Genomic DNA, 14,516 nt, shown 5'->3' with positions numbered 1-14,516 from the left:
GCGTTGGGTAACAATGAAAGAGATAGCATCACTGGAGGCACCGATTGAGCCGGTCTCCACCTGTATGGAAGGTGGAACAAAGGAGCTATTTGAGGCAGTTTGAGAGGGACTTGGGGCTCTACAGTGAAATTGTATAATAAGAACTAACTGGAACAGCAATAGGCAAGGCATATTGACATGGGAGAGAGGCATAAAGCAATCACAGGTGTTATTCGAGAGAGCTAAGACAACAACTGGTAATGGCGATGAAAGTTTGGGCTGAGGCTAAAGAGATAAACAGGACAGGGTACCGTGTAAAGGAACAGTCCAGCAGGCAGCAGCTGTGCAGCTGAGTGATCATAAGGTCCAGTGAACAGAAATAAGTGAGTCCGAGAGCAGTTCGAATTGGTGCTATAGCATAGACGAGCAGGAAGCACGGCTGTTGTTTGCGTGTGCTAGCAGGCCGGGGCTAGCAGATGGATCTTCGTGGTCGTTGCAACGGGAAGCCTGTTGAAACCACAGACGATTACGTCGGCAGACCAGTCGTGATGGATCGGCGGGGCTCCTTGTCGACTCTAGGAGGTCCCGTCCGGTTGACAGAGAGGTAGATAGCCGGGAGATGGGCATGACTCGAGGCTAGCTCAAGGCTGATTAGCCAACAACAACATCCATTTGGTTGCAGCTAGCTAGTTGCGATGATCCGGTGTTAAAGGTCCAGTGATTCAGTTATTCCGGCAGAAAATCTGATGTTCTGGGTGAAAAACCGCTAACGGTGGCTAATAGCAAGTAGCTAGTTAGCTGGCTAGCTAGTTTCAACTGGAGATTCTAGATGAAAGGTAAGTCAATAATAGAATCCGTTCCACATTGAGTGAGGCGGGTTGCAGGAAAGTATATTTAGTAAAAGGATGAAAGTGTGATAGGGAAATATGTACGAAAAATACAAAAAAATAGGCTATTTACACGGACACACAAGAGTACACGACCGCACTGCTACGCCATCTTGGATGCATTTTCACACACTGTATATAGATTTTCTATTGCGTTATTGACTGTACGTTTTTTTTATTTTATTACATATGTAACTCTGTGTTGTTGTTGTTTTTATCGCACTGCTTTGCTTTATCTTGGCCAGGTCGCAGTTGTAAATGAGAACTTGTTCTCAACTGGCTTACCTGGTTAAATAAAGGTTAAATAAAATTAAATAAATAAAAATTTAATAAAGGGTCATTGTCCTGCTGGAAGGTGAACCTCCATCCCAGTCTCAATTCTCTGGAGGACTGATACAGGTTTCCCTCAAGAATTTCCCTGTATTTAGCGCCATCCATCATTCCTTCAATTCTGACCAGTTTCCCAGTCCCTGCCGATGAAAAACATTGGATGGTGTTCTTGGGGTGATGAGAGGTGTTGGTTTTGCGCCAGACATAGTGTTTTCCTTGATGGCCAAAAAGCTCAATTTTAGTCTCATCTGATCAGAGTACCTTCTTCCATATGTTTGGGGAGTCTCCCACATGGCTTTTGGCGAACACCAAATGTGATTGCTTATTTTTTTCTTTTTTCTGGCCACTCTCCCGTAAAGCCCAGGTCTGTGGAGTGTACGGCTTAAAGTGGTCCTATGGACAGATACTCCAATCTCCACTGTGGAGCTTTGCAGCTCCTTCATGGTTATCTTTGGTGTCTTTGTTGCCTCTCTGATTAATGCCCTCCTTGACTGGTTCGTGAGTTTTGGTGGGCGGCCCTCTCTTGGCAGGTTTTTTGTAGTGTCATATTCTTTCCATTTTTTAATTATGGATTTAATGGTGCTTAACTTAGATTACACACAGGTGGACTTTATTTAACTAATTATGTGACTTGCACCAGATCTTAGGGGCTACAGTGTTTTGAAACAAGTGATTTTTTTCATTTCACTTCACCAATTTGGACTATTTTGTGCATTACATTAAATCCAAATAAAAATCCATTGAAATTACAGGTTGTAATGCAACAAAATAGGAAAAACGCAAAGGGGGATGAATACTTTTGCAAGGCATTGTATTTACATGACAATCACCGGCTGACAAAATGTAATGACCGCCACAGCCCTAGTTACATACTGTAGCCATGAGGTAATACGAGACCTATCCAAAGCATGCAGCCAGACATAATGGACATTGATCATTAAACAGGCAGAATGCCAGTAATGTGACTTGGGTGACAAAGAAAATGTAAAAGTGCATGCATGGCCATCACCACTGCCAAATACAAACTCTCAGAACAAAAAGAAAGCATGACATGGGTCAAAATGTCCAGAGGTGCAGTAAAAGTCTCTGGACATTTGATTGGTGTAAGTGAGCTGGGCTGCATGTCTGTGTCATCTTACGACTTTGACAGCAGATGAGATGTCTCTAGCCTGGTCCCAGATCTCTTTGCCAGACTATGGTCAGTTGGCAAGAAAAGCACAAACAGATTTGGGACCAGGGTACTCAGCTCTGCCAGACGTTTCACATCAAATGTGCACGGCTACAGTATATGGGGGCAGGAGATTATGGAAATGACATGAGTTAAGCCATAGAGTCTGAGGTGACATAGCTTGCCTGGGGAGTGGGGACAGTGGAGGGACCATGTGGTCTAGGGCCCTGTCTTACCTTGGCTATGGGGAAAGAAGTGGTGTCTGAAAGGTGAGGTGGGATGGGAGTCACTATGGCTGGAGGAGCCCACACTGTTACTGCACAGGGCGGAGCAGAGCTTCTGCATGCCTGTCAGAGCCTCTGCAGGAGAGAGGTGGTGAGGGAGGGCAGGTGGGACAGAGCCGTTGGGAAGACATCATTACAGGTAGGGGAGATGTAGAGCGGAGTTGGAGGAGGAAGACGGAGGTGTGGAGGCGAAAAGGGAGTGAGACAGTCGGTAGACACCATCACAGATATACACAAGGATAGTGGATACACACCACCACAGTTAGGGAGGGAGAGAGGAGGAGGTGAGGTGAGAGAGGGTGAAGAAAAGAGGAAAAGGGAGAAAATAGGAATCATGTCAAAACTAGAAATTAAGAAACTTGAAATGAGGAGGAAGGACTATTTGAGGGAGATGGGGATAAGGAATAAGGGAAACATTAGTATTATCTCTACATTAAAGTGAACTGACAGCATTTTAGCAACATTAAATCTTATTAATATTTGTCCAGGAAGAATATGACAAATTTGTATTTACATTTTCTGACAAGTGAGCACTTAGATATGGTCATTTTCACATTTTCATACTTTCATAGCATGTTTGGGAATGACGTACAGTAAGGCATTTGTGAAAATTCAATAGCAATATAGAGTGGGAAAGCGGACGTGCATTTGGACAATTAACAGACACTGCAGTAATTAAAACAGAATCAAAACATCTGTCTTGTGAAGGACCGGACTCTACACAGACCGGTGCGCCATAGCCAATCAGAGCTACAGTAGGCCTATATACAAATAAGCCATTTCCCACATGGGCCTGCCATCATTCACTTTGAACTGGACTGTGTGTTTACAGGCTGTAGCAACAGTGCGACTTTACATCATTAGAAAGCAGTCGCCAAAAGCCACAAAATACACATGGATTTCTGCAAATATGTAAATACCACGGGAGTCCACTTACATTTGGAAACTTTACTGTCCTATTGATCAAACAACCATGAACAGGTAGGCTAACGATCTCTGTTGCCTATGCACATCAACAACAGCAAGATCAACAACTAATGTTAGCAAGAGTGAGATTTGCTCAAATCTAACGAGGGAACAGTAGTTAAACCCTCCCAAACTTTTTCAGCTTGTTGTTGGCCGTCAAAATTGCACTGATAAATGATGGGAATAGTAGCCTGCTCGCCCTTCTGCAGCTTGCCTGCCAATGCATGCTTGTCTCAACCCACGTTTTGGGAACTTTCCTGCCCGCCCAATTGATCGATGCCAAATACATTTGATTGACAACTAAGAGATATGCTAACTGTGGATAACAGTCGTTCAAGTTCAGCATAGCTACCTAGCAAAGTTATTCACATTTCTTGCTAGCTAACCAAATGACACATGCATCTCTAGCTTTAGCCACCAAAAAACTATAGAGGAGGGGGCACTCACCCACTCGTTCAATGACATGACATCCACCCAGCAGCTAGCTAGCTAACATTAGGCTCCGTGTTTTCAGCTCGCTAAATAAAAGCTAGCCTATTAGCCATGTTATGACTGGCCTGTGATCATTGCCCTTGCTAGTTTGATTGCATTGACATTCCCAGTCTTCTTTACATTTCTCAGTTTTTGTCCAAAATATTGAGTAATTGAAACGGAAACAGTGCATCCCGAATGGCTGGAGGCAGCAAACAATGTACCAGGACAGCTGTGATTTACAACCTGATAGCAATATTTGTTGGACTACCAAGAAAAGTATTGGTGAATAATATTAATTACGCATTGAACTGCATCCATCTATTCTGCCAACAATGCCTTACTCTACATCATGAAATGTTTTGTCAAATAGAACCTATTTTTAAAAGTTGGTTTTGTAACAAACTGGGGATTTTATATTTCTGACTGATATTATGATTCTGTTTCAAATCTGCAAAGAAGTTAAAACGCTGTCAGTTCCACTTTAATAATACTTAAATATTTAATTATTACATTATTAAACATGTATAAGCATTTATAATTGCTTATTCATGACAGTTATTATAAAGTGTTATCAGAGTGGTCAGTGAAGAGTAAAGATATAGGAGGAGAGCAACAGAGCAGCTGCAGTGGGGAGTTAAGATTAAGGTGGGGTTAAGAAAGAGTGACAGGCATGAATGTTACTCCTGTGAGTTGTGAACAAGTGGTATTCTGTTATTGTCAAAATAGTAAAGGAAGAGTGTTGAGGCAGTGCCTAGTGTACATCTCAGACTATTTTCAATTATTTCACCTGTGTAACCTGTAAAGAGTAACAATACAAACCATACATGCATGCATGCGTGCACGCTCGCGCACACACACACAGACTCTGTAATACCAACATGTTTCAAGCAGATCACCATAGTCCCTGTGCCCAAGAACACCTAGGTAACCTGCCTTAATGACTACCGACCCGTAGCACTCACGTCTGTAGCCATGAAGTGCTTTGAAAGGCTGGTCATGGCTCACATCAACACCATTATCCCAGAAGCCCTAGACCCACTCCAATTTGCATAACGCCCCAACAGATCCACAGATGACGCAATCTCTATTGCACTCCACACTGCCCTTTCCCACCTGGACAAAATGAACACCTACGTGAGAATGCTATTCATTGACTACAGCCCAGCGTTCAACACCATAGTGCCCTCAAAGCTCATCACTAAGCTAAGGACCCTGGGACTAAACACCTCCCTCTGCAACTGGATCCTGGACTTCCTGACGGGCCGCCCCCAGGTGGTAAGGGTAGGTAACAACACATCTGCCACGCTGATCCTCAACACGGGGGCCCCTCAGTGGTGTGTGCTCAGTCCCCTCCTGTACTCCCTGTTCACCCATGACTGCATGGCCAAGCATGACTCCAACACCATCATTAAGTTTGCTGACGACACAACCAACAGTGGTAGGCCTGATCACCGACAATGATGAGACAGCCTATTGGGAGGAGGTCAGAGACCTGGCAGGGTGGTGCCAGGATAACAACCTCTCCCTCAGCGTGATCAAGACAAAGGAGATGATCGTGGACTACAGGAAAAGGAGGGCCGAGAAGGTTGAGAGTTTCAAGTTCCTTGGTGTCCACATCACCAATGAACTGTCATGGTCCAAACACAGCAAGACAGTCGTGAAGAGAGGAGGACAACGCCTATTCCCCCTCAGGAGACTGAAAAGATTTGGCATGGGTCCTCAGATCCTCAAAAAGTTATACAACTGCGCCATCGAGAGCATCCTGACTGGTTGCATCACCGCCTGGTCTGGCAACTGCTCGGCCTCAAGGAACTACAGAGGGTAGTGTGTACGGTCCAGTACATCACTGGGGCCAAGCTTTCTTCCATCCAGAATCTCTATACCAGGCGGTGTCAGACTCCAGCCACCCTAGTCATAGACTGTTCTCTCTACTACCGCACGGCAAGTGGTACCGGAGCGCCTAGTCTAGGTCCAAAAGGCTTCTTAACAGCTTCTACCCCCAAGCCATAAGACTCCTGAACAGCTACTCTCTGTTTATCTATGCATAGTCACTTTATCTCTACCTACATGTACATATTACCTCAATTACCTCAACTAACCTGTACCTCCGCACATTGACTCTGTACCGGTACCCCCTGTATATAGCCTCGTTACTGTTATTTTATTGTTGCTCTTTAATTATGTGTTATTTTTCTATTTTCTTCTTTTTTTCATTCTTCTTTTTATTTATTTATTCTTTACTGCAGTTTATTTAGTAAATACTTTAACACTTATTTTTTCTTAAAACTGCATTGTTGGTTAATGGCTTGTAAGTAAGCATTTCACTGTAAAGTCTACACCTGTTGTATTTGTAATTATTATGGATCCCCATTAGCTGCTGGGATCCAGCAAAATTAAGGCAGTTCAAACAATTTTAAAAACATTACAATACATTCACAACACACTGTGTGTATTTGGCGCATGTGAGAAATAAAATTTGATTTGACACTGAAACACACACACACACACTGTCACACCATGATCAGTTTCACCTGTCTTGTGCTTGTCTCCACCCCCCATTATCCCCTGTGTATTTATACCTGCGTTTTATGTTTGTCTGTTGCCAGTTCGTAATGTTGTCCCAGCGTGTTCTCTCTAGTTTTGTTTTCTAGTCTGTTTGTTAAAGCGGATAAATGTTATCCCCTTTCTGGGATATGTCATCGCTGCAGGGAACATTCAGATGGATCCTGACAAGGTGAGAGCGGTGTTGGCTTGGCCCCAACCCACATCCAGAGTGCAGCTGCAACGTTTCCTGGGATTTGCTAATTTCTACCGCCGCTTTATTTGGGGCTACAGCACCCTAGCCTCCCCCCTCTCTGCATTCACCTCTCCCAAGGTTCCATTCATGTGCTCCCCAGCTGCTGACCGGGCGTTTCTGGATCTGAAGCACCGTTTCACCACAGCCCCCATCCTAATCCATCCTGTCAGTTCGTGGTGGAGGTTGACGCCTTGGACATTGGAGTGGGGGCCGTCCTGTCCCAGCGTTCTGTCCAGGACCAAAAGCTGCATCCCTGTGCTTTCCTCTCCCATCGTCTCGATTCCGCTGAGAGGAACTATGACGTGGGAAATTGGGAACTTCTTGCGGTCAAGATGGCGCTGGAGGAGAACATCCATTCTTAGTGTGGACCGACCATAAGAATTTGGAATATCTCCGCACCGCCAAGCGCCTCAACTCAAGGCAGACTCGTTGGGCTCTGTTATTCACTCAATTCAATTTGACCATCGCCTACCGCCTGGGTCCAAGAATGTGAAGCCTGACGCCCTCTCCCGCCTGTATAGTTCCGCTGCTACACCATCTGACCTACCTCCTGTCTAGCAGCTACACTAGTCTGGGGTATTGAGAGCCGGGTCCACAAGGAGCAGTGTTCCTAGCTGAACCCCGGGAAGGGGGCCCAGCTAACCGGATTTTCGTCCCAGATTTGTCCCAGTCCCCGGTCCTGGAATGGGCCCATTCCTCGAAACTCACCTGTCATCCCGGCTCTCGTCGGACCCTGGCTTTCATCCGCCAATGTTTTGGTGGCCCACCATGGTTACGGACTACTCCACATTCGTCGCTGCCTGCATGGTGAGCTCACAGAACAAGACTCTGCGGCAAGCTCTGGCTGGCCTCCTTCAACCACAACCTCATCGCCCCTGATCCCATATATCCCTGGACTTTGTCACAGGTCTCCCTCCGTCAGATGGCAACACCACCATCCTTACTGTGGTGGATAGGTTTTCCAAAGCTGCACATTTCATTCCCCTTCCCAAGTTCCCCTCAGCCAAGGAGACGGCCCAGCTTATGGTGCAGCACGTCTTCTGGATCCATGGACTTCTGGTCGACATGGTCTCCGATCGGGGTCCTCAGTTCTCGTCCAGGTTCTAGAAGGCATTCTGCACCCTCATTGGGTCATCGGCCAGCCTGTCCTCCGGGTTGCATCCCCAGTCTAACGGCCAATCGGAACGAGCCAATCAGGACCTGGAGACTACTCTTCGCTGCCTCGTCTCTGCCAACCCTACCACCTGGAGCCAGCAACTTGTGTGCGTGGAGTACGCCCGCAACTCCCTTCCCTGCTCGGCCACTGGACTCTTGCCCTTCAAGTGTTCCTTGGGTTACCAGCCCCCGCTCTTCCCTGAGCAAGAGGAAAAGGTCAGCATACCCTCGGCCCAGATGTTCGTCCGCCGCAGTCGGCGTACCTGGAAGAGAGCCCGGTCCGCTCTTCTTAAGACTACCTCCAGGTATCGGCGACAGGCAGATCGCCACCGGACCCCGGCTCCCCGCTATCGGCCCTGGCAGAGGGTATGGCTGTCCACCCGTGATTTGCCCCTCCGGGTGGAGTCTCAAAAACTTTCCCCCCATTTTATTGCTCCATTCCCCATCTCTGAAGTTCATAGCCCCTCTGCTGTTTGTCTTCTGTTGACCCGTACCCTCCGTATACATCCCACTTTCCATGTGTCTAGGATTAAACCTTTGTCTCACAGCCCTTTGTCTCCCGTTTTCCGTGTGTTACCATCTCTCTAGTTTTGTTTTCTAGTCTTCCCAGTTCTGACCTTTCTGCCTGCCCTGACCCTGAGCCTGCCTGCCGTTCTGTCCCTTGTTGACTCTGCCTTGGATTACGAACCTCTGCTTGTCCTTGACCTGCCCTTTTACCTGACTCTTTGTGATAATAAATATTCTGAGAACCGAACCATCCGCCTCCTGTGTCTGCATCTGGGTCATATCCTGAGTCGTGATACACTGAGACACGCATACACTCACCTGGTCTGTGAAAATGCTGCGGTGAGCGTGACAGCGGGGTGTAACTATGGCGATTGTAGACAGGTGAGCCGATGGAGCCCTGACTGGTGGACCTCTGAAGGATGCGTTCCCTCATGTCATAGCAGCCCTACAGGGACAACACAGTTACATCACCTGTCAATCACTATCAACTGATAGTCAAGAGCTTCTTTTCATTGTAATTCAATCTGAACGTTTGCAGCTAAACATGTACAGTGTATTACTGTGTAACGCAGTACTGAGTTGCACTCACCTCAGCGGATGGTGTAGGTGACATGTTTCTTGAGGACTGAAAGAGAAAATAAATTGTTGTATTCTTTTTCAAGCTAACTTAGCTTACAATCATGACCATACTGTAAGCAAAGAAACACCATATAACATACTCTATGCACACACCAACACCATGTTATCATCAATGAGAATAGTTGGTGGCTGTCTTACCTTGTCATCTGGCATGGGGGAACGCTCCCTTCTCGCAGTATGGAGCTGTGGACACAGAAAATGACTGAGCACTCTCATGTGTCAATAATAGGTTTCCTTTATATGGCTGAGTTTGTCAAGAACCTGAATGTGACGTTAACATTAGACTTTGGGTCCTTGATAAGCGCTGTATAAATATAATGTATTATTATTATTATTATTATTATTACTAGATACGAAATGTACACAAAGTGTTAGCCTTCCTCCCTGAAACAACAGACATATTTATTGTCTAACACATTACTTTCTAGGGGGGAGAAATTTAGAAAATGGATATGAATTAATGCAACACAGCTGTTTTCTCACAAACCAATACTTACCCGGCACAGCTTGCAACTTCAGAATGAGGGCTTGATCATTTTAACATGATGCGTCACACACGCACACACATATGCACGCGCGCACATGCTTACACATACAGTGAGGGAAAAAAGTATTTGATCCCCTGCTGATTTTGTTCGTTTGTCCACTGACAAAGACATGATCAGTCTATAATTTTAATGGTAGGTTTATTTGAACAGTGAGAGACAGAATAACAACAAAAAAATCCAGAAAAACGCATGTTAAAAATGTTACAAATTGATTTGCATTTTAATGAGGGAAATAAGTATTTGACCCCTCTGCAAAACATGACTTAGTACTTGGTGGCAAAACCCTTGTTGGCAATCAAAGAGGTCAGACGCTTCTTGTAGTTGGCCACCAGGTTTGCACACATCTCAGGAGGGATTTTGTCCCACTTCTCTTTGCAGATCTTCTCCAAGTCATTAAAAGGTTTCGAGGCTGACGTTTGGCAACTCGAACCTTCAGCTCCCTCCACAGATTTTCTATGGGATTAAGGTCTGGAGATTGGCTAGGCCACTCCAGGACCTTAATGTGCTTCTTCTTGAGCCACTCCTTTGTTGCCTTGGCTGTGTGTTTTGGGTCACTGTCATGCTGGAATACCCATCCACGACCCATTTTCAATGGAGGTTCTCACCCAAGATTTGACGGTACATGGCCCCGTCCATTGTCCCTTTGATGCGGTGAAGTTGTCCTGTTCCCTTAGCAGAAAAACACCCCCAAAGCATAATGTTTCCACCTCCATGTTTGACAGTGGGGATGGTGTTCTTGGGGTCATAGGCAGCATTCCTCCTCCTCCAAACACGGCGAGTTGAGTTGATGCCAAAGAGCTCCATTTTGGTCTCATCTGACCACAACACTTTCACCCAGTTCTCCTCTGAATCATTCAGATGTTCATTGGCGAACTTCAGACGGCCCTGTATATGTGCTTTCTTGAGCAGGGGGACCTTGCGGGCGCTGCAGGATTTCAGTCCTTCACGGCGTACTGTATTACCAATTGTTTTCTTGGTGACTATGGTCCCAGCTGCCTTGAGATCATTGACAAGATCCTCCCGTGTAGTTCTGGGCGGATTCCTCACCGTTCTCATGATCATTGCAACTCCACGAGGTGAGATCTTGCATGGAGCCCCAGGCCGAGGGAGATTGACAGTTATTTTGTGTTTCTTCCATTTGCGAATAATCGCACCAACTGTTGTCACCTTTTCACCAAGCTGCTTGGCGATGGTCTTGTAGCCCATTCCAGCCATGTGTAGGTCTACAATCTTGTCCCTGACATCCTTAGAGAGCTCTTTGGTCTTGGCCATGGTGGAGAGTTTGGAATCTGATTGATTGCTTCTGTGGACAGGTGTCTTTTATACAGTTAACAAGCTGAGATTAGGAGCACTCCCTTTAAGAGTGTGCTCCTAATCTCAGCTCGTTACCTGTATAAAAGACACCTGGGAGCCAGAAATCTTTCTGATTGAGAGGGGTTCAAATACTTATTTCCCTCATTAAAATGCAAATCAATTTATAACATTTTTGACATGCGTTTTTTTTGTTGTTATTCTGTCTCTCACTGTTCAAATAAACCTACCATTAAAATTATAGACTGGTAATTTCTTTGTCTGTGGGCAAACGTACAAAATCAGCAGGGGATCAAATACTTTTTTCCCTCACTGTATACACACACACACACACACACACGTTCATGCATGGTTGCATGCTATTTACCTCTCCCACACTCTCTCTCCTCTCCTCCCTCTCATCAAGGGACATGGTGTACAAAGGCTCATAGGTAATCAGATCAGGGCGCTCTATATCATAAATGGCTTTGACTTTGGGAATGGCGGCTAGGTCCCTGTAATCAAGGATCTCATCGTCTACTTTTGCCTAGGGACACAGACAGACAGAGACAGATCGACACATACAAAGAGACAGAGCGAGAGACGTTATACACAACTAAAAGCACACATCTACTGCAAAGAGTTAACACTAGCCAGTATTAGGGCAGCTAAAAAGTCCCTCTATTTCTAACAACCCCAGTGGTCAGGGTCTGTAGAGGAACTATAAGAGAGTCTGATAAGCCTAGGGCTCCTTCCGCTTTGGATGTAAGGCTGAACAGAAAATCGATGTACCGGTAAGAATAAGGTCTACGACTAAGACAAAGTTTACACATGGAATCACAATTTATCTTAAGCTTCCCTAGGGGAGAAGTGGCGTATATAAAAAAAAAAGCAGTACATCCAGCCCAGTACGTGTGTGAGAGTAGTTGTATGGTAGACAGAACTCACATATATGGTATGACCTGGTGAGCCGGGTATGCTTGAACCAGGTCTGGAACAGATACTCTCGGATGACGACCTTGAAGGCTGCAAGAGGAGAACAAAAAAGGGATAAGTCAATCTCTCTGTCCACATTCAAGGACCTCCCTGGACTAGTTTAGTTATCTTTCAGTTGGCTCATGGCATCTCATCCTTTTTCAATTCGTATTGCAGTGAATTTGGGGGGCAGCCCCAACTGGAACTCGAACCCGGGTCCAGTGACCCAACACCTTAGCTGTTACGCCAAGAGAGCCGAACCTCTTGATGAGGTTTCTAGGTGTTGGATTAAAGTTGCTACAGTATTATGTTTGCCTCCATTTGCAAATGATGAGTGAAATATGTCCACTCAATCACATCAAAAGGAGGTGAAAATAAGAATTAATCAGGCCGTCATTGTAAATAAGAATTTGTTCTTAATTGACTCGCCTGGATAAATAAAGGTTAAATAAAGAAAATAAAGAAAACACAGTTTAACACCTAACTTTGTTTTTGAAATTCCACCACATTGTCACATGACAAGTAGATTCAATCTTTAAATAAAATACAAACACATGATCTTGCAATGATGTCATTCATTTGCCTCTTGCAAAGTGAATGAGGGCATTTGCATTGTGACTTAGTAATGTCCTTAACACTGTAAATACCACATGCATTCCCATGGGAAATGGACTTCAGATGGAAACAACAGTCCTGAATTCATGTATTGATTGACTATAATCATGTTTTCACAACCACATGGTTACTATAAATGGGAGCTTTTTAAAGAGAGTTGTTTGGGTGAAAACAACCATCACTATATGTCGTTTGATATTTATATCCATGGCTCAAATTACAGGGGGGGCTGGGCACCCCCATAACAAATTGGGTGCCCTCAAGAGACATTGGGCATCCCCAAGAGTTAATGTATAATTTGAACCCTGTTTATGTCTACTCCTCAAATATGTTCTTGCCTTTAGCCCTTGCTAAGGAGATAATATGTGACTGTATGGGCCTGAGTCTAAGTGCTGTTGGTGAATGGGTCAGATATGGATCCAAATGAGAGACAGAGATAATAGCACTGCAGGCTGGCTCCAGCACGGGGGCAGCACACACTAAATCATGTCCTACGACCTATGCAACATCATGAAGGAAGTAACACAGGCTGATGCCATCGAATAGCCAATAGAGAATACAGTACCAGCCCTTCTATTTTGTCAAGGAGTAATAGTGATGGAGGAAACAGCTGTCAAGGAAGGGGGGGGGGGGGGGGGGGGCTTCACAGGAGGTCACACACACAAGGGCTGTGCTGTGCCTTGTGCCTCCTCTCCAACCTGACTTAGATGGAGCCCATTCAGCTGTCCAGGTCACAGCTCACCAGGGTTCTGGTCAATTCCATTTCGATTCAGTCAATTCCGGAAGTTAACTGACATTTTAATTGCAAGAAAAAAAATCTCAATGCTTTTCAATTGGAATTTCAGTTAATTCAATACTTGCTGAATTGACTGAAATTAAATGGAATTGACCCCAAACCTGCAGCTCACACGCACACAACCACCACAGGGTGAGGGACACACACTACATACAGATGTAGACATAAGATGGACATAGGGTTAAAGTGGAGGTGTCTTTAGGTGTCTGCAAATACTGTAGGTATCTGTGCAGCCTGATGCTGTGCTCACTGAATACATTTTAGCCTCCTAAAAACCAGTAACAACACAAACGGAGCCAGTCTCGGTTTGCTCCCTACCCCTTCCCTTTAGCCCCAACTTTTTGATGTTTGCAGATCTGAGGGGTCTGGGTTGGTATAGGCCGTGTAGTGGTGGAGCTTCCACCATACTCATCTGTCGGGCTGCATCACTACCTGCTACTGCAACTGCACCGCCCTCAACCACATGGCTCTCCAGAGGGTGGTGCATCACCGGGGGCACGCTGCCTGCCCTCCAGGACATTTACAGCACTCGGTGTTGAAGGAAAGCCAAGAAGATCTTTAAGGACCTCAGCCACCCGAGCCACGGTCTGTTCACTCTGCTACCATCTAGCAGACAGAGACGGTACAGGTGCATCAGCAGGGACTGAGAGACTGAGAAACAGCTTCTATGACCAGGCCATCAGACTGTTGAACAGCCATCACTAGCCGGCTACCTGCCTGGTACTCAGCCCTGCACCTTGAGACTAATGCCCCATGTATAAAGTAATTGAACGCTGGTCACCTCATTCTGTTTATATACTGTTGTTTACTCACTGTGTCTGTATATACTGTAATCTCAACATAACTCATCCTTATATACTGTACCTACTACTGTACATACCATTTTCTTTTCCAAATTATATACTGTCTATTGACACCACGTATTTATATTCTCAAACATGCTCACTCTAATATATCTACTTCGGATTGTTATTTCTTGATTGGATTTTTTTGATTATTTGTGTATTTGTATTGTATTTGCAAGACATTCTACTGCACTGTTGGAGCTAGTAACATAAGCATTTCGCTGCACCTGCTTTAACACCTACAAATCTGTGTACGCGACC

At 45.3% G+C, this 14,516-nt stretch overlaps 1 protein-coding gene across 1 annotated transcript in view; it reads right to left on the bottom strand.

The window, feature by feature from the left end:
- The window catches only part of LOC311128879 (actin-binding LIM protein 1-like), a gene marked incomplete at its 3' end in the record, with an annotated part of 95,291 nt that overhangs the window by 18,260 nt on the left and 62,515 nt on the right, over positions 1-14,516 (bottom strand). Inside the window, exons 7-13 of the mRNA XM_084161099.1 lie at positions 13,180-13,224; positions 11,973-12,050; positions 11,413-11,571; positions 9,325-9,369; positions 9,137-9,172; positions 8,866-8,992; positions 2,601-2,723 (exon numbers count right to left, since the gene is read on the bottom strand). Of these exons, the coding sequence (XP_084017225.1) occupies positions 2,601-2,723; positions 8,866-8,992; positions 9,137-9,172; positions 9,325-9,369; positions 11,413-11,571; positions 11,973-12,050; positions 13,180-13,224 (613 nt within the window). The remainder of the gene's footprint in view (positions 1-2,600; positions 2,724-8,865; positions 8,993-9,136; positions 9,173-9,324; positions 9,370-11,412; positions 11,572-11,972; positions 12,051-13,179; positions 13,225-14,516) is intronic.

The sequence above is a fragment of the Coregonus lavaretus genome (genome assembly GCF_964263955.1).
Source record: "Coregonus lavaretus genome assembly, chromosome: 1".
Taxonomy (NCBI): Eukaryota; Metazoa; Chordata; class Actinopteri; order Salmoniformes; family Salmonidae; genus Coregonus; species Coregonus lavaretus.
The sequence above is the reverse complement of the archived record's forward strand: the minus strand, read 5'-3'. Positions and strand labels throughout refer to the sequence as shown.